The sequence below is a fragment of the Capronia epimyces genome (assembly GCF_000585565.1).
Source record: "Capronia epimyces CBS 606.96 chromosome Unknown aczIQ-supercont1.1, whole genome shotgun sequence".
Lineage (NCBI taxonomy): Eukaryota > Fungi > Ascomycota > Eurotiomycetes > Chaetothyriales > Herpotrichiellaceae > Capronia > Capronia epimyces.
In genome coordinates, this window is record NW_006912904.1 from 1,628,071 (window position 1) to 1,651,372 (window position 23,302).

Here is a 23,302-nt window from a genome sequence, read left to right on the forward strand (position 1 = left end):
ACTCGATGTCTCTAGTAACAAGAAATAGGCCATGAGCGTCCTTCGAAAGGTGTCCTGTCTCATCCTGCCCCAGATTGTTTAGCGGCATATACTGTCCAGCCTTTCGCAGTCCTTTGCAACCCTGCTGGCACCATGGATTCCTCTGGAAGCCATGGTCTGCTCTCCCCTCCCATGTCTGCCGCATCGCCTGTTGCGAGCACTGCTCCTCTCTGGAGTCGAGCTGCCACTCTACCCCCACCACGATCCCAACCGCTGCGACCCGGATCACAGAAAGAGATTGCCCTTATAAATTACCTCGACGATCGAATCTTGACCATTACAAGGCGATATGCGAAGAAGTTCAGTGATGAAGGACTTGAAAATGATGACACACCGGGCTATACCACGTATGACGAGTTCGTCGCCGACGCAGACCCTTTGGTGGATGTTATTTGGGTCAGCGGAACCCGTAAGTCTATGAACTGCCTTGAAAGTGGAAATGACATTTCTTGCCTTCTCGTTTATCTGGATACTCTAATTGCCGATATGTCCTTGCTCATCCCGTCTCCTCGTTCATTTCGTGAGCCTGTTCACTCGTCTGGGGATGCCTCAATCTGATCTCAACTGAACAGCAACCATACAAATTCCATACCTTCTGACCCTGGCCGGCTTGGTATATTCCTACCTACAAGCATTCCCTTTTTCAGTTTCGTTGTTGTATATCGCCGCCAAAATTGACCAGGGCTTTGCGTCCCTCCTGCAGCCCTCCGAAGAGGGCAACTTTTCGTCGGGTGCTTCTCATCGAGTCTCAATGACGGAGAAGGTCCGCATCAAATCATTGATCGAAGAGACAAGAGTGGCAGCTGTTAGGGCTGCTTCAGCCAGCGGACACGATGCCAGTGTACACGACATTTCTGGAACCGACACCGATGATGAGGAGGATGAGCTGTCGGACGATGTTGATGAGAGCAATGATGACCCGCCCAGTTCTCTACCGATATCCTTGGGAGTGGCAAAAATCTACAAGAGAACCCTGGAGATCCTCGGTGATTCGCTAGTACCGAACACTCTACCCCAGAATCAAGGCGATATCATGGAGACTTCATGAAGTAAGATCACGACAAATGATCCTACTCCAAGCCGGCCTTCAAGGATTATATCTGCGCTGCAGAGTTGCAGCAGAAGAACATCTCTCGCCCCTCCCAAGATATGCGGGCTGTCGCTGCTGGAGCGGAGGCTAGCCAGATCAGTTTCGACTGCACCTCCGTCCCCAGCTTGGTCAAGTTCGGAAGTGAAGAATGATGTGGCATGTCGCAGTGCATCATACATCGCCGAGCGTCTCATCACGCCACTTCGGCCAATGGCTTCTCGAGTTGGACCTTGGTACTGTGCCGATTTTCTTAGTGCGAGGGCCCTCGAGGCACCCAATCAGGAAGCGCCACGCCTGGCTGCCCTCTTCTCACCGACACCAGCGGATAACCAACTCTGCTGTATGGTTTGAAGCACCGTTGATGCCCGAAGAGCTCTAGGTCACACAAATCAAATTTCCAGCTCCGTCATCGCCATGCAGCTTCACATCCTGACCCCATATACAGATCCCTTCAAAAGGCGCCGAGTCTTCTCTGAAAACACACCCGGTGATCACTTTCTTCCTCTTCCTCACAAAGTTCCTACGAAGCTTGAAGAAATGTTGTGGTTCACTCTAATGCTGTTTATTCAGACGGCGGCGAGCTTCGCTATTACGCCGGTGCCAATCCCTACTCACGCAGCAGCAAGAACAGAGCCGCTCTCACTTAGTCCTTACCACGCTGTCACTCATTCGACGACTACTGCGAAAAACACTCAACCACAGAGTCACTTTCCTTTCTCGGCTGTCATGACAATCGCACCTTTGGTTGTTAATCCTCTTGAACGAAGACAGAAATGTTGGGATGACCGCGGTTTCAGCGTCGACTGCGCAACGTGGACAGGCTACTACTACACTTGGGGCCCGCCTGGCAATCCATATGAAGGTGGCCCCGGTGAAGGCGGTGGCAATTCGGGAGGTGGCAATGGAGGGGGCGGGAGCTCTGTGGTTGTCTATCAGAACGACGCAATTCGACTCGACTGGACGAGCTGGCCGGCAATCTTTGGGACTTTTTTTCTGGGTCTTCTCATTTTCATCTAGCCGACCACATGAACAGCCACAGAAGCATGAAGGTGACATTCGGTCTGCAATTCCTTACACATGCACATCAACAAATTCATCCATGACTCACCATCTCAGTGAAGCCTGTATGGACACAATCAGCCGTTTGACTCGCCGGAGCAGATGACAGTGCGTTTACAGCCGTTTGTCTTTCACCGAGTTTCGCATTTTACGTTCCTATTTCTATCGGCGAGCCTGCGTTCTCCCAGCCTACTTTATATTTTATTCAGCTTTATACTCCAGGATTTTTGCAAAGCCGTCTGCTTCCTTCAACGGTCGTTTTGTCAAATATCAAGGCCAGATCTCTCTCCACGATACCTCTCGATACTAGGCTGGAAAACTCTCGTCCTGTTGCCCATCCAAAGGGAATCGATGTAGACATGCAACGAGGCCTTTTACATATTATTAATTGTGTCATCGACATCGGCATCGACATCGACTATCTATCTCAAACGCCTGTGAAGGACAAAGGACTTCAGGATAGTGTTATAATGTTATATTCCCTATTCATGATGAGCCCGGAGATAGAACCAAAGCTACACCGCCGTTCGAGGGATCGGACACGATCAGGACCATCTATACCAGCAATGCTATTCCTCTTGACAATGCTGATTATGTGTGGCCACTGTTCAAGGTCCGACGGCTTCTCCCCCCAGAAGCGTCAGGTTGAACCAGTTTCAGCGGTCACAGGGCCAGGAGTCTCAACATTGACAGACCCAAATACCGTACCGCATGCTGCAACATCCGCATTTACAGGTACAGGGGAGCTGTTAAGCTCTGCGGCCACGTCCTTGATCGGGCTCACGCTGCCATCGCCGACGTCAACTCCTGGGTCAGACCAGACCTGGTATTCCTCGCTATCTGACGCATCGATGGCGAGTACTGCGACATCCCTTAGCGGGAGCAACACCGTCATTACTGCAGACACCAGCGGTTATGTCACCACTGATTCCATCAGCGCTGCAGGATCTTCGGCTATGGCCCGACCCAGTGCTTCCCCAATGTCTGATAGTTCAGCGGTAGCAGAAGCCTCCTCTGTACCAGCTTCCACAACTACGACCGCAGGTTCGGGTTCGGCTTATAGGGACACGGCACTCTCCAGCACAATCTCCCCAGCAAGAAGTTCATCTTCCGGAGGAGCAGCATCCTCTGCAGGCTCATCTTATTCCTCTAGTTTTTCGACACCAGGCCCGGCTTCGACACTGTCTAATTCGACTTCTTCGTCTTCCGCGGGCTTCGATATGTCCCAGACGCCTTCTGCTATCGCCACAGTCAACACGACAACAACATTCTACACGACCGTATCGACCGAAGTCACGGTCACATTGCCTTCTGGAGTGCAAGAGCCGTCGACAGTTGAGCTGACTGGTGAGCCAACTCTCACTGTGAGTCCAATCGGGCCGGTAACCCCTGAACCTCACATGATCAGCTCTCCCTCAAACGAGACCACCCCAGCCGTATTTGTGACGGCTACTGGACCATCTATATCCACCGTGACTGTATACATCACCTTTACTCCATCGGTGCCGACGACGGTCACGACCGTGACTGTTATGGAGTTCACGCCAACAATTTGTTCTGGCAGTGGCTGTTCCTTGACAACCCCGGTCTCAAGTTATTCGCCTCCTCTCTCAAGTGTACCTGGATCGAACTCGACAAGCCCGCCGAGCACGACGACCTATTCATACTCTACATTCTGGCAAAGCTATTCAAGCTACATGGCCGCTCATCACAACACAACTGCCGGCCTATCTGGAGCATATACGTCGAATACAAGCTCGGTTTCTGGTTCTCAAGAGTCAATTGCTACTCCGGGCAGTAGTGCAGTGTCTAGCCCCAGTGTTTCTCGCGCAAAGAGCTCTCTTCCTCCAGGCGTCTTCGTCTTCCCTGACACCAATGGAATCGGCTATTCGTGGTCTGTCATAACCCTGCCCAACGGGCATCTTACACAGACCAGACTGGGCCCCCTCACCACAACTTGCTCGCCTACTGCCACGGGAACCACGGTTGGCCTCGATGGGATAACTACGTTCCATCCCGAGTGTAAATCTGGCCCGGGTCCGATGGTCACTCCCGGCGTGACACCTACACCAACTGCTACCCAGACCGGGAACGGGAATGGCCCGTCGTCCGCAGGGGGAAATATCACATCCGCTACGTCAGCATCAGCATCGGCATCAACGCCGACGACGAAAAAGCGCCGAGATCCCCATGTTCGAGATCCAGGCGCACATCACACAATTCAGCCGCGAGGACCTGTCGATGCTGCACTTAACCCTTCGTCCCAAACCCAAGTCGACGGCTGGATGGCCAGACTGTCCAGGTTCTTCGTCCTCCCCTTTCAGTCTGGAGCCCCGAATCCAACTACTCTAGCCACCGTCGTTCGCGATGCCGCCACCACGACCGTCAAGTCTCGCCTATGAGTGTGAGTGTGAGCACGGTCGGTTGAGGTTCTGGGCCGGTTGTCCAACAACCCTCCAGTGACACCAGCTTCAGAGGCTAGATGGCGAGAAAAGGCGAATCACCCCAGACCAGTCCAGTCCCGTGTTTGAACGAATCCAAGTCAAGACTTGCCTCAAATCTGCCTGCGGCCGCTGTAATCCATCACGGCCCTGGAGAGAATGGAATGACTCTCGGTTTGCTTCAGGGCAGTTCAGGGCAGTTCAATTCAGGGCAGCGCAGCGCAGCGCAGAGCAGAGCGGTACGTGGCCCGTGACTGTCGGATCCCGGTATCGACTTAGTTCGGGGGGGGTTGTCACGCCCGATGAATTAGTTAGGGAGACAGACACCTACGTGCTACCAATGGCGCAGTACTAGTACTGTAGTCGATGAATTGATACCCCGAAATGAGAATCTAGTACTGCACACTGCACAGAATGGGAATCTAGTACAGCGCCAACTGGCGGATAGAACAATTTCTCTCTTTACTTCTGGATATGCAGAGGACGACTGTACGCACGCCGGGAATTAGTTGTACTGTATACGCTCGCAGAAACATGCACGGGCTATGCGGACGTGCATTCCCCTACGCCCAGTGCCATCTCATTGACGATGAATTTCCCTCGCGACCACAGTACAGTAGTACAGTAGTAGTAGCCAAGGCGTCATGTTCTAGCCGCAGTGCTAGTCCTCCTTCTCGGCATCATCCTTTTTCGGCTGGAAATTCAGCTGGTTCCCATTGTAGAACTGTTGATCACGGCCCGCGCTCTCTGCGCGCTGGTCAGCGAGAGTCCGAACCCGAGCGTTCCTGGCCGCAGATGCAGCTGAAGCCGGCGTCGAGCCTCCCCCCAAGCCAGTGTCGCCTGATGGCGCCGCTTCGGAGCTTGGGGGAGTGTTGTAGCCTAACAGGCTCTTCACGCCGCCCAGAACCATTCCCGCCGTCCCACTGACAAGGCTGTATCCACCGCTCACCGCGGCGCCAAGTAAGCCTCCTGCCGTCGAGCCTGTATAAGACTCGACATATCCTCTGACCGGAACCATGACCAGCGTGCAACTTCCCGCGATGCCAAGGTCCGAAAGTGGCAATTCTTCCTCACTGGCTTCGATGTTCCGATTAGGGAGTGGTGTCAGGATGAGTTTGAGATTGTAGGGAACGGTCGTGTTCGAGGTGGTGTCGATCCAGGGCCGAATGTCGGCGGAGAGCGTTGAAGTGGGTTGGAACGTGGAGCGTAGCGTACTGCCGTCGAACGTGCGGACTTGTACTCTGGTTTCGCTATTTCTTGTCTTTGAAGTGGTCGATCCTGATAAGGCTGATGTGGTTGAAGTAGTATGCTCCAGATTGCCGCCGCGCTTTCGCATCTCATCCAACCGGCGTCTTTCCTCGCGGTCTGCCTTGATCTGTGCCTTTATCCGTTCGCGCTCCTCACGTTGCTGCTGTTCTCGCTCGCGCTGCATCTTGATGTATTCCGCTCGTTGAGCCTTTTGCTTCTCGGTCTCGGCTTGACCTGGTGCGGGCGAGGCGGTGTCTCTTTGCTGTGCCGGAGACGCTGTGCCGGAGACTGGAGCCGTTACTGCTGGAGCAGCTGGCCTCGGCGGGGGTTGTTGCGAAGAAGAGGAAGACGAAGTTGTAGGTTGCGCAACGGGCCCCGCCTGGCCTGGTATGCGAAGTCCAACCGCCGGGAGCCGTAGGAGTCTCGACCGTAGGTATTCTGAGACTTCGGGGCGGCCATGTCCTCTCAAACGTTCCACTTCGTCACGGAAGATGGGGATGTTCTTAAGGAGCCTCAACTGCGTCTGGAACACTTCAATAGGAGCTGTGCCGTCGTCCAGCAGTTTCTGAGTATAATTTCGGAGGGCGTCGTACGCATTGTTCGGAAGTCTCATTTGGCCTGGAGCGGTCGGCTGAAGGTCGAGATATTCAGCCGCAGCTTGTTCAGCGTCTTGAGCAGGTACTGCAAGCCTTGAGCCATATCAGCCATAGTTGTTCTCAGATGGGTTGCAGTACATACTCCGATTCCGAAGGCACATGTATTCCAACATCTCGGACGCGGAAGATGCTAATGAGTCGGTCCTTCAATTCGTGGACAGACATCTCGCCAGATTGAAGATTCGCTTGCAATTGTGCATTCCTGGCTTAGTTATTATATGCATCTAGCTCCATCACCGAGTTCTCTTACTTGATCACAACGATTGCTGGCGTGCTGCTAATCGGACAGATGGGAGAGAGGAAGTTGGCTTCATGAGACCCGGCTTGAAGTCGTAAGGCTACCGTCTGAGCGGTAATCGCGGGGGATACCTGAACAGAGTCAGAAAATAGGTCGATCCTCGGCGGCGATTCCTCCCACCGATGCATCCCTTAAGACATTCTCCCATTGCCTGCTGCGGTCGCTGTCATCTGGGATTCGGTCAGCACCTCTTGCGCGGGGGGTGGAAGCAGACTCTACTCTACCGTGCACGAAACACAAGACAGCTTTGGATTGGTCAAGGGCCAATGCAATCCCGCTCTGAATATCTCCATCATGGAACATGGTGAGCTGGTGCCTAGGTAGTTGTAGCTCTTCTCTGTAAAGTTGGTCGTTGATCGAGGCCGGAGCCGCAGTTGGTGTACGCTCTGGCATTGGCAGGCAGCGTCATGTGGACCCCGGTTAGGTGCCCGGCAGCAGTTCTGCAAAACGACTCTCAGACACCTTCACACCTTCACACCTGTTTCACTCCTCTCTATGCGTCCTATCTGGTCCAGTCACGCAGCATGGCCAAGCATGGTCTGAAGGCTCTTCGAGCGGCATTGATCCAGTCTCGAAAACCTTTCCATGCACAGCGGACAGGGCAGTCTCGTCATGTCCTCACCAGACAGCCACCACCCAGTCACGAAAACCCAGACTTTGTCTCGGTAGTGGACGCGCCTCCTCGAATAGTGTCGGTGGGACAGAGGCAGTCAAAACTGGGCCTTGCACTGCTTGCTGTAATCCCATTTACTGCGTTCTGCTTAGGCACCTGGCAGATCCAGCGTCTGGACTGGAAAACGAAGCTCATAGCCAAGTTTGAAGACCGACTGGTCCGGCCGCCATTACCTCTGCCTCCTCGAATCGATCCCGATGCCATCCACGAGTTTGACTACAGAAGGGTCTATGCTACAGGAAAGCTGCGACATGATCAAGAGATGCTTATCGGGCCACGCACGCAGGATGGCAAGGACGGATTTATGGTCATTACACCGTTAGAGCGTGAAGGTGGTAGCACTATACTGGTCAACCGTGGCTGGATTAGTCGGGAGAAAAAATACCAACAGGACAGAGATCCGTCTGCTTTGCCCGAAGGTGAAGTGACCATCTCAGGCCTGTTACGCGAACCTTGGAAGAAGAACCTTTTCACGCCGAACAATGATCCAGACAAGGGTAAATTTTATTTCCCCGACGTTGAAGAGATGGCCAGAGTCTCTGGAGCCGAGCCTGTCTGGGTGGAAGAGACCATGACGCCGGATATGCTGGTCAGCTTTGATCGAGAATCCAAGGGCATCCCCATTGGGAGGGCGCCCGAGGTCAACTTGAGGAATAATCATGTACAGTACATATTCACGTGGTAAGCAAGCTTGTCCTGCCGTCTCAGATTGCATGTCTCATCAGTCATCAGGTATTCGTTATGTGCGGCCACAACGCTCATGACGTGGATGGTCTTCCGCAAGAAACCCGTAGACAGATCTCGACGGATACGTCATGTCACGAATTGGTGATAGCGATATTCAATTAATCGCGTCATTCAGCTCCGCCGCCGCCTCTTTGGGAAGCAGTTCCCGAACAGCTTTCTGAAGCTCGCCGTCACCTTGAAGCACCCGTTGTCGCCGCATCAGCATGAGCACATCGCTGCGGTCGATTCGCTTCTTTCGCCGAGCGTGATCGGAATAGGCAGCGAGGTCCTCACCGACCTGCTCGAAAAACCACTCGGTTGCTTGTTCGAGGGCTTCCATATGATCTCGGCCAAGTTTCGGTTTGCGGTTGCCGAGTCTGGCATGTGCTTCGATCGCAACCCGCTTGATCACACTGGAGGGTAGGGAGGGTACGAGCTCTCCGTGACGGGTCAATTTGACCTTTTTTCGGCGAGGTCGTGAAGAAGACGGCACAACTTCACCAACCGGCGAGCCTTCCCGGCTAGAGTGTGCCACCGACGAAGAGGCATGCTGCATACGCTGCGGCTCGGCTGGAGTTGTTTCTCCTTCAAGTACCTCTTCCGCCGAGGCAGTTTGGGCATGGCTTGAAACTGCTTCTCTGTCCAACATTTCCAATTGGAAGCTCTCTTCCAGAGGCAGGATGTTCATAGTGCTTTCTTCTGGCGGCGGCGGCGGCGGCGAAGGAGATGGTCGGCCAAGATTCTCTAGATGTTCAGTCTCCCCACCTAAATCCAAGGGCTCATAGTTGAACCCGACTCCGCTGTATTCATTCTGCAACCTGAAAGTCTTTGGCTGTTCTCGCTGAGTAGATTCCCTCCTGATCTCCAACTCGGATCCAAAGTCGCTCATTCGAATGCTGCCAAAACTATAGCGCGACAGTCGCCCGGTAGGTTCCTCGCTTATGGCTCTCCGTCCCATCTCGGTCAGGATGGTTGGATCCTCCTCTATCTCGTCGCCTTGCAGCTGGTCAGAAGCTTTGGACCAGCGTCTGCTGAAGCGAGTGGCGGACGTGCGCGCACTGGCAGCGTCTCGTGCAAAATCGATCGATTTAAACGTCATGGTCGGATCGTTTCTTTGAATCCTCCTCCTGCCTTGTTCGCCGGTGTGGTTGTCATCATCCTCATCGGGCAGTATAGAAGGGGTCGGGGCCAGCGGCAACTCGCTATCCTCGTCATCCTCGACGGCTGGCGGTTCGACATCGTCCAGGCTGTCGTCGAGTTCCAGAGCCAGCCGTGGTCGCTTGGGGTTATCTGTATCGGTATCTGTATCTTCGTCTGCGGCATCTTCGTCGCCCCCATTGTGGGCACTTCGCGGTGTCTGATTCTCCTTTCCTCTCCCCTTCCCGCGCGCAGTCGCAGTCGCCGGAGTCGAGATCGCCTTTCTGGTCAGGGGCGCAGTGATCTTCGCCAGTCGTCTCAAAATCCCTCTTGCGGAGTCCGGTCGCACGGTATCGCTGAAAGCCCTGGGTCTGCGTACCGACCGCGTCTTCGCACCGCTGCGCTGCTGGAGAGCGTGGATCGCGTGCGGTGTGGATGGCGCATATCTGGAGGGGGTCTGAGTATTGCGCAGCTCCGACAAAGGCCGCTTGCGCGATGACATGATGGGCTCAGCAGGTAACGGAGGTGTTTTGTTGCGCTTAGCTACGGGTCTGGTTAAGCATAGCTAGTAGCTCATCAATAGTCATCTATACCTGCGTTTCTTGCGCGGTTGGGTTGTTGTTGGCGGAGCTGAGGGCCACAAACCGCGTTGAGGCGGCGCGCGGGATCGCGAAAGCACGTGACATGGCATCTCAGCCTCGTGGGGTTGGTTTACGGAGGACTGGATGGAGCCTTGCTCGACAATAACAATAACTTGAACATTATGTGGTAGTGGTAGTGATAAGCTGAGAGCGGTCGAACCCTCCTGCTACGTCGAATGCCGTAATCTAGCCCTAACCACCAGCGAGTCTATCAGCCGGGCTAAGGCTGGGTGCCAAAATACATAGCGGATTATACGGCGGTCCTTCTATTAAGGAGAGAGCTACTATCTCTAGATATAGACGTTTAATACGAGAAATAGAAGAGTTACTGTAGGGAGGCCGTAGATTATATCTAGTATCTTAGAAAGATAATTATTCGGTAGAGCTAAAGGTTTCCCTAATCTTATCGAAGTAGTAGTTGGACAAACCGCCTTTAATTCTGGCACCCACCCTAAGGCCTCAGCTCCCCATGACCGAAGCATCGCCCTGCTTCCAAATAACATCCAACACCCACTTCTTGGCCTTCCATGGGCCGTCGGTCGCATCCCTTACAAAATCAATCGAATACTCTCCGCCTACCAAGAACTTCGGCCCATCTGTTTGCCCTCCCAATCCCGGTGGACAATGCTGTGCTAACGCATAAGCCGTGACAGAGGCGGTATCAGCTCCATCCTTCAGATCCACGCGGATGTTGCTAAGCATATGGGTCGAATCCATAGGGCCGACACCATGGACCAAAAGGTTGCGGATATTGGAGATGCCCTGGTACTCCCGGTTCCCATCGCGGTCTAGTATGAGAAAGGAGACATCTTCTCCGGCAAATGCGGAATTGAGGAGGGAGACGTCGTTGCGGTCGAAGGCTATGACCGCGCGATACATGACGTCGATGATGGCTTCGCGTGTGCTGAGGGAGGGAAGGGTTTCTGGGTGTGGGACCGACATTTTTGGGTCGATGGAAGGAGATGCAGTGGCGGGAAATGAGTGCTAGTGTGTAGGTATTGCGGTTCAAGTTGCTTTTGTATGCTGAGCTCTTATTATGGTAGGGTTACTTCTTACCGTCGATGATGGGCATATTTATACATGTAGCCGTACCTATGTCTGTAGTACGTCTCGTCCTTCTCTTAGGTAGACTTGAGGTACTGCACAGTGTGATGGAGATAAGGCGCGGAATGCGAGAACATCTCCGGAGATATCAAATATCAAACCCTTGGCTTACTCTCCTGCCGCCAATCACATGCAGAGCAGATGAGGCTGCGAAGGATCTGCGTGATCCCATTGGCAGGCAGACTGTAAGCCACCACAACTGCCCAACCCCGACTTGACTGAAAAGGTGTCGCTCGTTCCTCGCCTGGGAACTTGATTACCACCTCACACCCAATGTCTGGTGCTCATACTGCATGTTTCGTTCGTACTCATCCCACGGCCCCAGGGATGACGAATCTGGGCTGTACGACCGTGCAGAGTCTCCACGAGACTGATAGACCAAAGAATCCCACGGAAGGCCGCGATTGGCGCCACTAGGAGTTCGATAAGAATGGATGGGTCAGAGGAACGTACGGAGACAAGCACGGCAGCGGGCAAAGCCCCAGACAAGAAGTGCGGTGGGCGAGTCATGACCGAGGCGCGAAGACAACAAAACCGCACCTCGCAGAAAGCGTACCGTGGGTTGTTCCCCTTCCTACACACATGGCCCTCCCTGTGTGGACAACTGAGCAGTGAACACTGGTAATCTAATCGGCTCAAGTACAGGCCAGAGAAACAAAGAACGCCGAGAGGAGTTACAACGGAGGAAAAAGGCCATGTCCGGTGCCCTGGCCCGTGGTGAACCAAGGCCCATTGCTCCGTTTGTGGCAGGTGAGAATGGCTCAAACCACACTGCGGCGGGCGTGGTCCTGGACAGCCAACGAGAAAGCACCACTGCTGTTGGTGGCGAACTACAGGGAGCTGAGTTGGATTCCCTGCAGCATAGCGGCTTACCGCAACTATCTCTCACTACTGCTAGCGTGTCAGAGTCCCTGCCTTTCGCCTGTGACGACCCCAGTCTCAGTCTCAGTCCCAGGGGATATGTCGATCAACTCGCAGCCTCACATATCTCTGCTACTAGCGGTGATTTTATGGACATGACCGATCCCAGTACGGGCTTGAATCTTGGGAGAGCAGTCGGATCTGGCATGGATTCGCCTGCGTTGGAGACCGAACTTGAACTTGACCTTTCGATGCCACAAGAATCGTTTCCACATCTGGCCCAGCATGGTACGATGACACAACCCCTCGTTCTAGACGGGACATGTTTCATCGACACTGCTCTTCAACAAGAACAAGGGATAGCAGACACCTCATGGACGTGGTCGCTTCCCTGCTTTCCCCCTGGGGAAATTCCCCCGTCTCATGCACAGCTTCAGCGACAGCTCCACCTACAGGGTGAAACTCTGACTTCCCGTACTTCATTGGCAAGCGACACAAAGGACCTTCTCGGCGGTCTGATGGAAGTTCTACAAGACCGAGGAATGGAAGAAGTGATATCAGCCGGGTTCAGTTCCATGTTCAAAAGTGCCAAAAGGCAAACGCAAAGGCATCGGCAGGAGACGGCTCGCACCCTGTTTTCCGGCTTAGATCCGTATCTGAGCAGCAGCATGCAGCCGCCCGGAACCACCATCTTCTCCGGGTTGATCTACAACGCATATTGTCTAGGGTTCAGCCTCCGAGACCTTTTTCTCGTCCCGAAACATCCCTCCCCATTGTACAAGCCGGACCAGGCTCATGTAGATCCTCAATCTCTTGTGGCGGCGGCGGGGACCAACCCGTCGATGCCGGCGAACCTCAGGCCAACGCTGCCCCAGGTGATATATCCCCACTCGACATTCCTCGACCTCTTGCCGTTCCCCGAGATGCGGTCGCGCGCAATCACCCTAGCTGCTACCGTGCCTCATATTTTCGATTGGTTTGATCTGAAATGGGACCTTGAGTACGGACTCATCTACCACCGCGTCAGGACCTCGAGTAGCGGCGATCCCGGACAGCCGTGGGATCCGCGGAACTGGAAGGCGACGCCTTGGTTCCTCCAGAAGTGGCATATCTTGATGGACGACAAAACTAGAGAAATGCTGAAGCAGACCACGGTGCGGCAGAGGACGAGGAGAGATGTTTGGGGCATCTGAATGCGCTGGAGCTGAAGCCGCATTGACTCTGAGTACCCGACCTGGATCTGGCCCATACATGGTATGGAAGTCTGAATCCTCGATTTCGACACCAGTCTTATCCGGCGGGGAGGATGGTGAAGCAATTGTAGACTGGTATAGTCCACATACTAGGTACTCTGCTGATATATACTGCACAGGAGCGTACAGATGTATGTCGTGAATAGTAGTCCGTAGTGGTGGTCTACTCTGTACCTAGGTAGTGACTAGTCCGAGTCAGACAGCAAGCCTGCGCAGATGCACCTGACTCACGACTCACACCACAACTACAGAGTATCCTAGTACTATCCCTACACTACATCCCTCCTCCTCTTCCTTCCCGCCAGGCCGCTGCTCTCCATCTCCCATGTTCATGGCCACCTTTGGCTGACTTCCAAATCAAATCTGCATTCACGACCATAGCGTCTCATCTCCTTCACTCTCAGCCATGACCCCCATGCAGGTCCAGCGGGCAGGTAAAGGCATCGCTCGAACTCGGCGGTTGCGGTGTCGCCCACCGACATCAACGCCAACCCCGACACGCTGTCTCGGCAGTAGATACGGATACACATGCAGGTACATGGCTACGCAACCAAGCTTGAACAGCTCGACGAGAAGGTTGGAGTACGAGATGAAAGCCCGTCAGCTGCCGACCCAGTCTGGGCCGTGGACAGTGTCCCACGTCCGAGATCTCCGCCAGGCACTCCGGCAGCATCTGTCGCTGGCGCATCAAGGCAGCCTGATCCCGCCGGGTTTCCACCATGTGTCATTCAACAGGATCGTCGAGGAAAACCAGCTTTGCGAGGACGGGGCGGAGAGGAGCCACGCGCCCAGCGATGCCTGGAAGTTCCGCGTCTGGGCCGGCGGCCACATGGGGTTTGACATGCCGCGCGTACACGTTAACACCACCAAGTTCGTCAAGGTCTCGGAAAGGATCACGGATGTACGCGTGGTCGGCGACCCGGCGCGTGACGACTCGAAGATCTTTGTCACGTTGACAAAGTGGTTGAGAGCTTCCCTTCACAAAAAGAACGACGACACCGACATTGATACCGATACCAGCGGTGGCAGCAGCGCATTCGCCTCGATGATCCGAGAGCAGAAACACCTGTGTTTCATGCGCGACGTGCCTCCCAGCCTCAAGGCCGCGGGCAGCACTCCGCGCAGGCTGCCGCCTCCGACCGAGCCTTTCCACTCTCAGACCATGACGCCGTCACGCACGCTGTTGTTCCGCTTCAGTGCGCTCAGCCAGAACGCCCACGCCATCCATCTCGACGCCGACTTCACCCGACGCGTCTACGGCATTCCCGACCTTCTGGTCCAGGGCCCGCTCACGTCCGTCTTGATGCTGGAAGTGTTGAGGAAGGCTTTGAGAATGGCTTCACGCGTTGAAGATGGCCGATTTTCTCAAGATGGCCGGTTCCAGCTCTATAGCTCTGAGTCTGACCCCGACCACAATCACGTCCTCGCCGTCCGAGAGTTCGAGTACAGAAACCTCCTACCCCTATTCGTCGACGAACCCATCACCATTGCGTGCAAGCGAGCTGTGACAAATGACAGCCCCTCGGCGTACAACAGCCACGTCGGCGGCTCCGAAGGCGAAGGAGGATGGCCGGCCTCCCCGGGCGAGAAATGGGACGTCTGGATCCAGAAGGGCCAGGGCGACAATGCCATGCTGGCTGTTAAGGGAAAGGCCTTGGTCCAACCTGTCCGAGTGGCCCGAAGACCTGGGAAACGAATGGCATGATTACACTTAGTAATACTATTCGGCCCAGCCAACTCGGCTTCCCGTCACTAGCTCGACGCTCGACGCCAAATGGGAGTTCTGACCGTCCCAGCTTGCTCCTGGGTGACAAAAGAACCATATGCTGACTTGCCCATGTTGGACCATGTCACGCTGGCGGGCCTCTCTGATTCAGGGACGGAGGACACCTTCGGCCCACCCTATAGCGACATATCCACAAAAGACGATACTGAGCTATTCACTTTCAGGCTTGGACTCGACTCTATGTCGTTGGACAGATCTATTGCCTTCATCCCGAGCCATGGGTGAATCCTAGTCTAGTTGTCTAGGTCGCGTGTCCGGGACCTCGGTTTTGTCAAGGTTGCATAAAAAACGACGTTATATCCATCGGGCGGAGTGTCCGACTCGATCCCCCAAACTGCAGGATACATTTTAAATATCAGCCTGTCAAGTATGCTTCCACCCATTCCAGATCAAAATGTGCTGTTCGGGTATGATGCACAGTTGGCCGTTCTCCTCGCGCTTTTCGAGTGAGTCTTTGCTCTCTCTGGTCCAGCGCTCCATTCTCTTTGCCACTTCCTTGGCTTGCTTCGTCACTCGAGGGGCCAGGATGCGCTTGATGCGGTTCGACCATACGCCGCTGACGTACTGCGTGGATGAGACGAAGGTCCCATCTGGATCGGTGTGGGTTGAGTTGTATGCCTCGACAGTGTAGCCGACGCGGACGGCGGGGTTCAGGTAGACGCCGCTGCCTGCCATGTTCATGGCCGCCATGTCCGTGTGAATCAAACAGCATTCGCTGGCTTCGACATGTTTGGACGCCAGACTGTCCGGCAAAGCACGGAACCGGAGACCTTCGTAGAAGGGGCTCGAGTCCATTGCAACCATACCGTTCCAGCACGAGCGGACTTTGACCGCACGGCCTTGAAGCATCGCCTCTCTCGAGTCAGGAGACTCAAAGTATGGGAAGGACGTCATGATGGTTCCATTGCCTTGGCTATCCCGAAGAACAAAGGTGTCGTAATATGCGGGAGGATAGTGAAAGTCCAGAGCACAGGCGGCAGAAAAGGAGCCTTGATTGGTGGCCAGGAGGGACAGCACGTCGCTAGGACGGAAGACGACGTCGTTCAAGAAGAGGATCTTATCGTAGGTCTGGCCCTTGGAGTGTAGATTGAACAGAGGTTGGAGAACTCTGTTCCGCAGCCTCGCCAGATAGGGGATGCGACGCATCTCCTTGCCCGCGCCCACCGTCGTGGTCTGGATCCAACCTGGGCGCGGGTTGCCCTGCTCGTCAAGCGGGCCGGCATTGATTTCGTCGGCGTGGGTGGTGGGATCGAGAATGACGGTGCGTGGGATATTGTTGTCAGCCAGGACTTTGTCCAGGAACTGGAGAATGGCTTTGGTGTCGTCGAGGCTTCCACTTTCGTAGATGCTCACGTAGACATTGTCCTTGCCCAGCACGCCGATGAGGTCGAGCAGGGCCTGGCCCCAGCGGTCCTGTATGATTTTGGCACTGGTCCAGAACTGAGCACAGATGAATATCTTCTGGTTTTGCAGCGGGGAGGGCAAGGTCGACAGCTCCGGGTAGGAGTGGGCAACGAGGTTTCTGGAGAACTCGCGGTGGTGTTTGAGGAGGGTGAGCAGGTCAAGCAGGAACAAGGCTCCGAGAATGAAGACGACCGCCCTCAGCAGCCGCCGTTGGGGCGACCGGCGGTACGTACGCAGGAACATGGGGAGGGTTTGTAGGGCGCGGGCGCAGGCGCAGGCTGACTGTCTCCATCTGCTAGCAGCGGGATCATGGCTGGAGGGAGTTCGAAAGGGATGAGGGTGAGGGAGGAAGGAGGATGATAAAGGGAGCCGCGTAGGCAGGACACCGGCACAAGGCGCCGTCTGACATGTCTTGGTCGAGCACCAAGGACGCCAGGGACACCAAAAGGGACGAAGGGGAGTCGGAATCTGAATTTATTATTAGTGAGGGAGCGTCGAGGTCGGTGGTCGAAGCGTTGGGGGATTTTACCCCTGAAGCGATTATGTCAGCTGGCCGACTTCATTTCATCCCTTGTCGTGTGTCGTCCTAGATCAGTTGCATTCTATACGTACCGTAGTATAGGTAGGTATGTATACTATACCACAGAGGGAGTACCCCGTATACTTCTGTTGTTCCTGTTCTTGTTCCTGTTCTTGTTCTTGTCCCCCACCTACCTCGATCCTTGAGCCGGACGGACCAGGAGCTCGAGAGAAGGCCGTCGAGGGAGCTGCAGAAGAGATGCATGTCTTGCACACGCACGGCTCGACCATTTCTTAACCAGCTGCGCCCTAATATCCCGGATGTTCGTCCAGCGTGACGGTCCTTGTGATTGCACATGCCAGTGGAGAGCAATATCTTATCAAGGAATGTCGGAGGAAACCAGAAACCATTCAATGGGAAGCCCTGAGCCCTCACACGGGAGGAGGGAGGGGAAGCAGTCCATTCACCGCAGCCCAAGGGTTCTGCAGCACCCGCAATAAATCCACGGTGATATATTGGACCTGCAAGAAATTCATCTCAATCTTCACCGGCTCAGGACAAACTGGCACCGGGCCAGCAGGCGTGACGGTGACGAGACCCGACAATCCGACGACACAAGAACTCCGTTCGATTCACCCTCGACCACCACCTCGACTATTTAATTCGACGACAACCTCGCCTTCTCGATTGTGCGACCCGACAAGTCACCAAAACACAACACGACACGACACAGCTGGAAGGGTTATTGGACTAGGAAGGACTACTACACGACCATAAATTACTACACGACCATAAATTACTACACGACCATAAATTAGTTAAAACGAAAGAAAAACTCCATATGGCATAAAACACCGGAGTTTTCGCTTCCTCACACCCTCCCGCGAAGGAGCATGTGAACCGAGGTTTTTTTGCCTTTTGCCTTTTGCCTTTAGTCTTTTGTCTTGTCGGATGCCTGGTCTCAAGGTATGATTGCTTATTGCTCTGGTTTTGATTTTGACTCTTTACGATCTCGTACTACCAGTACCCTGACTCACGTCCATCCTTACTATCGTAGCATGTGCCAACGTCATACTGCCAGTAAGCGAGTTGATCTAGCTACTACTAGGCGATCAGCATATGTTGAATGAAATGCAGACTCTGATGACCATGGCTACACACATGCGTAATGGGTTGGCTGTTCATGCAGTTTCACAGGCGACCTGCAGCTGCCTAGCTATGTAGGTAGCCAGCGACAGACTGTAGAAGAACAATACTACACGCAGACAGGCAGACGAGTAGAACCAAGCATATGAAGCCGGCCACCACCCAATGTTCATCGGTCGACACAACCACAACCATAACTATGGCCACGATAGGCTGTAGACTGTAGGCTTTATATAGGCTATGGGCTATGCCTATGGCCTTGTACTATGGCATCGAGCTCGACACTTACATACATACATACCTAAAGTCAAGTTGCACTGTACAACACCGACCCATCCTCGCTTGACGGCACGAGTCTCTATATCTGCATACAGAACACTCCGTACACCGCTGTCTCTGTCCCTGTCCGACGCGGCCTAGACAACAGACACAATCGGCTCGAGCCAATCCAGCCTCTTTCGGACTTGGCCGATTTCATCATCCATCGTACCGGGCTGTGACGTCTCGTCTCACTGCAAGTGCGAAGCTGAGTTCGTTCTAGAAGACAATCTGATACGGAGTACAGAGACGTGGATTCAGATGGATAGAAAACACCTGATTTGAGCTAGGTATTCAGATATACAGATAGGCACAGATACAGATACAGATACAGATACAGAGTCCGAATGTATGATGACGACGGTGACGACGAGGTAGGCTGGCTTCTACAATAGGCAGGTACGTAGGTAGGTTGCACCTTCTGCCTCTGCCTCTGCCTCTGCCTCTGCCTCTGCCTCTGCCTCTGCCTCTGCCTCTGCCTCTGCCTCTGCCTCTGCCTCTGCTCCTGCCTCTGCTCGTCGACTCGCAGTGTAATGCAGAGTGTAACGTCCCTTGTCCCCAGTTCTAACTACCAGAGCAAACCCGCAATCGCAATCGGAATCATCACACCCGCTCATGCAACCTGGCTGCCTACATCACGCTCCCATCCATTCGAGCGAACGAACAGACGGGCCCGGGTCCTCTTGTCCCTCATGATCCTCACCGCCTTCTGGTGAAACACTTATCATCCGACCAAGAGACGCTCGTTGTATCTGAAAATCCGAAAAGCAAAACGAACCGAGCCGAACCGAACCGCAGGGCGAAACTCCCTCCACACGGCCGACCTCCAGCAGCGGCTGATTTGAAATTGTCCAAGCATGGCCACTACCACCGCTATCACGATCACTGCTTTTCTCGCCCTGATCCTCGTGGGCATGATAAATGCTTTGGCGGTCCCACGTCCGGATAAAAGCCTCGAGATCCACAAACTAGGAGCACAGGATCTGGTCAAGCGCAACATCACCGTCGGCACACAACAGCTCGACCTCAATATCGACCCAGACATTGTCAACCCGAACTGCGGCGGAGTCTACCTTGCCAACATCAACGTGCAGTTTGCACCTGACCCGTTCTACCTCACGGCAGCCTGCAACAAGGTGCTCAGCTACATTGGAGGACCGAAGGGGAACAAAGATGTCGACGTCGTCTTTGCTTGTCTCGCCCAACCCACAAGTGGCAGTGGAGACCGAGACATAAAGGTCATCTTGAACACGCAGGCCAATTTCGTCCTGGATGGCAGCCAGAGTGGCACCCAAAACATCCCAGCAAACATGGAGATCACATCCGAGAATGACAACTTTTTCCTATCGACAAGCGTCGATATCGGCGTCAAAGTCAACAGTGGTGCTGGCAAGGTGACTTTCCAGTACATCTACTGTTGAAACAATAACGTAGTGTCCAAGCACCTGATTCGACCTTGAAGGAGGAGGGAGAAATGAGAATATCCTGAACCTGAGTGGACGTCAGGTCCTTTGGTCATCCCGCGGTGGAAAAGTATGGCGTAGTAGAGGTGCAATTGAGGTCGCCAATGTGTATGAGACGAGCTGCGGTTTATCAAGTTGTTCTCGGAAAAAATCATGCGTCGTACCGATGGGTCGTGGTCTGGCGAATTGCCGATATTGCTCATGTGTGAACAATCAGTAGTGTTACCAAAGGACTGGCAGGCCTCTGGAGCCTGGAAAACCAGTGCTATCTTGCCCAAGTCCCATCTTTCTGTCTGAGCTTCGTTCACTGAACAAGATGACTGCCCATGAAGGTAAAGAAACATCATCGAGAGATAGTTTTTCATGTCTAGGCTCGGCCTATGAGGCCAACCACGCTTCCCGTAGCATGTTGTACGGCAGGCTTCTAGGATGAAGTGTGAAATGGCCTCAGAAATCCCTATCGTTCAGGCCATCAGCCAAGGTAGTCCTCAGATCAATCTGTCGAGCAATTGTCTGCGCCGTCGGTCGACGAGCTCTTCCTGGACTTCTTGAAGAGTGGGCAGCCGCCATCTCACGCCGTCACCAGCGTCGCCAGGCAGCGGATCCCAGTCAGGGTCGTCTTCGTCGCTCTCGGCCAGCTTCGCGAGCCTCTCGACGGCCTCTTTCTCCTTCCTCCGCTCGTACTTTAGAAGGGAGCCATCTTCCTCGTCAGGCCCGAAGCCGAAATACCTGGCGTCGAGATTCTTGCGATAGATGTCCTGCCCCGGTTTAACTTTGCCGGCTTCCTCCTCCTCGTCTCCGTGCACCCTTCTCTTGGCCGCGCGCTCAAACATTTCCTTGACCCCGGGCAGCTCCCTCGCCCGGCCGAAGTATCTGTATCCTTTGCCTCCGCCGGGAACCTCGCGTCCCTGATCATCGAACACGGTGCTACCGCCGCGCATGTAGTTCGGGCCGCCCAGTTCCCTGATTCTTCGCTCCCAGCCCCATTTCTCTTTCATCAACTTGTTGATTTCGTCATTGAGGTCGCGGACCTGGAAGTCCGACAGGCTATCGTCTTGGATCTTGGTCACCTTGCGCGAGATCTCCTTGAGGACCTGGCCGCGCCATTTCTCGCAGAGTGGGATCGTGCTGACCGTGCTCGGGGCTTTTGGTCGACGTAGCGAAGAGCTGGGTAGCAGGCCTGATTCTGCAGCCTGCGCCGCCCGGAAGCGGAACAGCATAGACTGCGCCTTTTCGGAATTCCGCGCCATGGTGTTAGCTTGATGGAAGGTTTGGCTGGTGGTGATGTGGTGGTGAGGGAGTCGGGAGGCTGGTGTGTAGCAAGATCCGACAGGGGTCGTTGCGTTCGGACGCGGCTTTTTACTCGACCTGTGCCTCTTTCCTCAAAAGATCGAGGCAATGTCCTTGTGCTTGTAATAGTGGCCGTGGATGCCGTAGAGGACGCGAAAGGTCTTTACAGAAATGTGGCTGGCGCCGTCAAGTGGGCTGGACGGCGGAAAAATTACGGAGGACGGATAATACTGTGGAGGAAAATTGGAGAGACTGTCAGGACAGTACTAAGTAGTCGTAGTACATAGTATCCAGCACCCGGCTTCCACCAATGTTCACCGGCTTCACTCGGCTGCGCACAGAGGAGGAACAGGAGCAGACAGACCAGCTCGGGAATTTGAAATTGAAGTTGATACAGACAGCCGCAGCGATGCGATAATGACAGTGATCGGCCGTCAGGGCTCTGTGTGAAGCATTACGGACACGAAAGTAGAGAGCTTCGACACCACACGCCCCTCCTCACCATGTCCCAGTGGCTACAGCGCCATGCTTCCACCAGAGTCCAGCTCGGGCTGGCAGCGGCGGCTGGCGCGGTGGTGGCAAGCTCGATCATCTTCACGGCGACCGCCATCCACCGGCGACGGGCGACGGAAGCGCTCAAAGCCTCGATCCCCGATATCTCTGCCGAGCACCATGCGATCCCTCTGACCGAATATGGCGGCCCCGTTCGGGAGACCATCACCACGAAGGAAGATGAAAGAGCAGCAGTGATAGCGGCGCGGGCGCGAAAGGGAGACTACGATGAGGAGCTGATCCTCGAACAACTGGCCCGCAACCGGGTGTTCTTAAAAGATGACGGGCTGGCCAAAGTGCGCAACGCCTTCGTGGTCGTTGTTGGCCTTGGAGGCGTGGGCAGCCACTGTGTTGCGGCACTGGCCCGAAGCGGCGTGTCGAGGATACGAATCATCGACTTTGACCAGGTCACCCTGAGCAGTCTGAATCGACATGCGTTGGCTACTCTCGCGGACGTCGGCACGCCAAAGGTGCATTGCGTGAGGAGACGGCTCGAGCAGATCTGTCCTTGGGCCAGAATCGATTGCCGGAACGAGCTGCTGAGTTCTGAGTCGACCGAGGCACTGTTGAGTAGTTGGGACTATGAATTGAAACACGACGAAGATGGAAGAGAGCCCGACTGGGTCGTGGATGCCATCGACAATATCGACTCGAAAGTCGCACTGTTGCAATACTGTGCTGTCAATGGCATCAAAGTCATCAGCGCCATGGGAGCAGGATGTAAGAGTGATCCGACACGCATCCATGTGGGCGACATTTCTACCAGTGTCGAAGATCCCTTGTGCAAGGCCACGAGGCGCCGACTGAGGGTCAAGGGGATCAAGGATGGGATTCCTGTGGTCTTTTCGACCGAGAAACCCGGTGAAGGCAAAGCCGAGCTGCTGCCCATCGCGGACGAGGAGGTGGAGAAGGGCGGCGTCGACAAGCTCGGTGTCCTTCCCGAGTTCAGGGTCAGGATTCTGCCTGTGCTCGGGACGATGCCTGCAGTGTTCGGGTACACGGTCGCCAACCATGTCATCTGCAGCATCGCTGGTTACCCCATGGACTATCGGCTGGGAGAAAAAGGCCGGGAGAAGCTGTATGATGGCGTCCTAGCTACCCTGCAAGCCTTGGAGGAACGGCTGGTGCGCTCGACTGACGGACAAGATGCTGTTGGTCTACGCATCCCCGTCACCAGAGATGATGTAGCATACCTTCTGGACGAAGTGTTCCGCGGCAAGAGTGTCATCAGCGGTCTCGGCACCAGGCTGGCTCTTATTCGATGGCGCAAGCCTGCTGGCGGATTTCAAGTCGACCCCGAATACCTCCCTGAAGGCCAGAAGATGATCAAGCTCCCACTGACGGACCTGGTGGTAATGACCAAGGAAGAAGCCCAGAGGCACGAGAAGCAGGTGCTCAGAGGGGGCGCCGAACCGGAAGACCTCTACGACTCCGGTGTGCTGCTCCAGGTCAAGAAGCGCCATGACGAAGAGGAAGCATACGAAAAATACAGGTAGTGTGGTCTCGACCCGGACATTGAGGTTCAGACCTGGGTCCGAACCGGCCTCGATGGTCCCGCCGACAACGGATCTGGCGACTTCGTGCTCGCCCAGGAACC

The 23,302-nt window shown here is 54.6% G+C and overlaps 12 protein-coding genes across 12 annotated transcripts; 7 read left to right on the forward strand and 5 right to left on the reverse strand.

Annotated features, from left to right (window-relative positions):
- Positions 1-132: 132 nt before the first annotated feature.
- Positions 133-1,087, forward strand: A1O3_00608 (uncharacterized protein; the record flags this gene model as incomplete). The annotated part of the gene is made up of 2 exons (XM_007730758.1): positions 133-448; positions 612-1,087. The coding sequence occupies 2 exons, from the start codon at positions 133-135 to the stop codon at positions 1,085-1,087; spliced, it is 792 nt and encodes a 263-aa protein (XP_007728948.1).
- Positions 1,088-2,754: 1,667 nt separating this feature from the next.
- Positions 2,755-4,590, forward strand: A1O3_00609 (uncharacterized protein; the record flags this gene model as incomplete). The annotated part of the gene is made up of 1 exon (XM_007730759.1): positions 2,755-4,590. The coding sequence occupies one exon, from the start codon at positions 2,755-2,757 to the stop codon at positions 4,588-4,590; it is 1,836 nt and encodes a 611-aa protein (XP_007728949.1).
- Positions 4,591-5,290: 700 nt separating this feature from the next.
- On the reverse strand, positions 5,291-7,134 carry A1O3_00610 (uncharacterized protein; the record flags this gene model as incomplete). The annotated part of the gene is made up of 5 exons (XM_007730760.1): positions 5,291-6,566; positions 6,616-6,735; positions 6,784-6,902; positions 6,952-7,001; positions 7,056-7,134. The coding sequence occupies 5 exons, from the start codon at positions 7,132-7,134 to the stop codon at positions 5,291-5,293; spliced, it is 1,644 nt and encodes a 547-aa protein (XP_007728950.1).
- Positions 7,135-7,355: 221 nt separating this feature from the next.
- On the forward strand, positions 7,356-8,336 carry A1O3_00611 (uncharacterized protein; the record flags this gene model as incomplete). Its single annotated transcript, XM_007730761.1, has 2 exons — positions 7,356-8,185; positions 8,237-8,336. 2 exons carry the CDS (start codon positions 7,356-7,358, stop codon positions 8,334-8,336), a joined length of 930 nt encoding a protein of 309 aa, XP_007728951.1.
- A 9-nt stretch (positions 8,337-8,345) lies between these two features.
- A1O3_00612 (uncharacterized protein) lies at positions 8,346-9,869 on the reverse strand (the record flags this gene model as incomplete). The annotated part of the gene is made up of 1 exon (XM_007730762.1): positions 8,346-9,869. The coding sequence occupies one exon, from the start codon at positions 9,867-9,869 to the stop codon at positions 8,346-8,348; it is 1,524 nt and encodes a 507-aa protein (XP_007728952.1).
- A 598-nt stretch (positions 9,870-10,467) lies between these two features.
- A1O3_00613 (uncharacterized protein) lies at positions 10,468-10,950 on the reverse strand (the record flags this gene model as incomplete). The annotated part of the gene is made up of 1 exon (XM_007730763.1): positions 10,468-10,950. The coding sequence occupies one exon, from the start codon at positions 10,948-10,950 to the stop codon at positions 10,468-10,470; it is 483 nt and encodes a 160-aa protein (XP_007728953.1).
- An 857-nt stretch (positions 10,951-11,807) lies between these two features.
- A1O3_00614 (uncharacterized protein) lies at positions 11,808-13,166 on the forward strand (the record flags this gene model as incomplete). Its single annotated transcript, XM_007730764.1, has 1 exon — positions 11,808-13,166. One exon carries the CDS (start codon positions 11,808-11,810, stop codon positions 13,164-13,166), a length of 1,359 nt encoding a protein of 452 aa, XP_007728954.1.
- Positions 13,167-13,815: 649 nt separating this feature from the next.
- On the forward strand, positions 13,816-14,931 carry A1O3_00615 (uncharacterized protein; the record flags this gene model as incomplete). Its single annotated transcript, XM_007730765.1, has 1 exon — positions 13,816-14,931. One exon carries the CDS (start codon positions 13,816-13,818, stop codon positions 14,929-14,931), a length of 1,116 nt encoding a protein of 371 aa, XP_007728955.1.
- Positions 14,932-15,375: 444 nt separating this feature from the next.
- A1O3_00616 (uncharacterized protein) lies at positions 15,376-16,659 on the reverse strand (the record flags this gene model as incomplete). The annotated part of the gene is made up of 1 exon (XM_007730766.1): positions 15,376-16,659. One exon carries the CDS (start codon positions 16,657-16,659, stop codon positions 15,376-15,378), a length of 1,284 nt encoding a protein of 427 aa, XP_007728956.1.
- A 2,598-nt stretch (positions 16,660-19,257) lies between these two features.
- Positions 19,258-19,821, forward strand: A1O3_00617 (uncharacterized protein; the record flags this gene model as incomplete). The annotated part of the gene is made up of 1 exon (XM_007730767.1): positions 19,258-19,821. The coding sequence occupies one exon, from the start codon at positions 19,258-19,260 to the stop codon at positions 19,819-19,821; it is 564 nt and encodes a 187-aa protein (XP_007728957.1).
- A 530-nt stretch (positions 19,822-20,351) lies between these two features.
- On the reverse strand, positions 20,352-21,113 carry A1O3_00618 (pre-mRNA-splicing factor isy1; the record flags this gene model as incomplete). Its single annotated transcript, XM_007730768.1, has 1 exon — positions 20,352-21,113. The coding sequence occupies one exon, from the start codon at positions 21,111-21,113 to the stop codon at positions 20,352-20,354; it is 762 nt and encodes a 253-aa protein (XP_007728958.1).
- Positions 21,114-21,656: 543 nt separating this feature from the next.
- On the forward strand, positions 21,657-23,201 carry A1O3_00619 (uncharacterized protein; the record flags this gene model as incomplete). Its single annotated transcript, XM_007730769.1, has 1 exon — positions 21,657-23,201. The coding sequence occupies one exon, from the start codon at positions 21,657-21,659 to the stop codon at positions 23,199-23,201; it is 1,545 nt and encodes a 514-aa protein (XP_007728959.1).
- Positions 23,202-23,302: the final 101 nt, after the last annotated feature.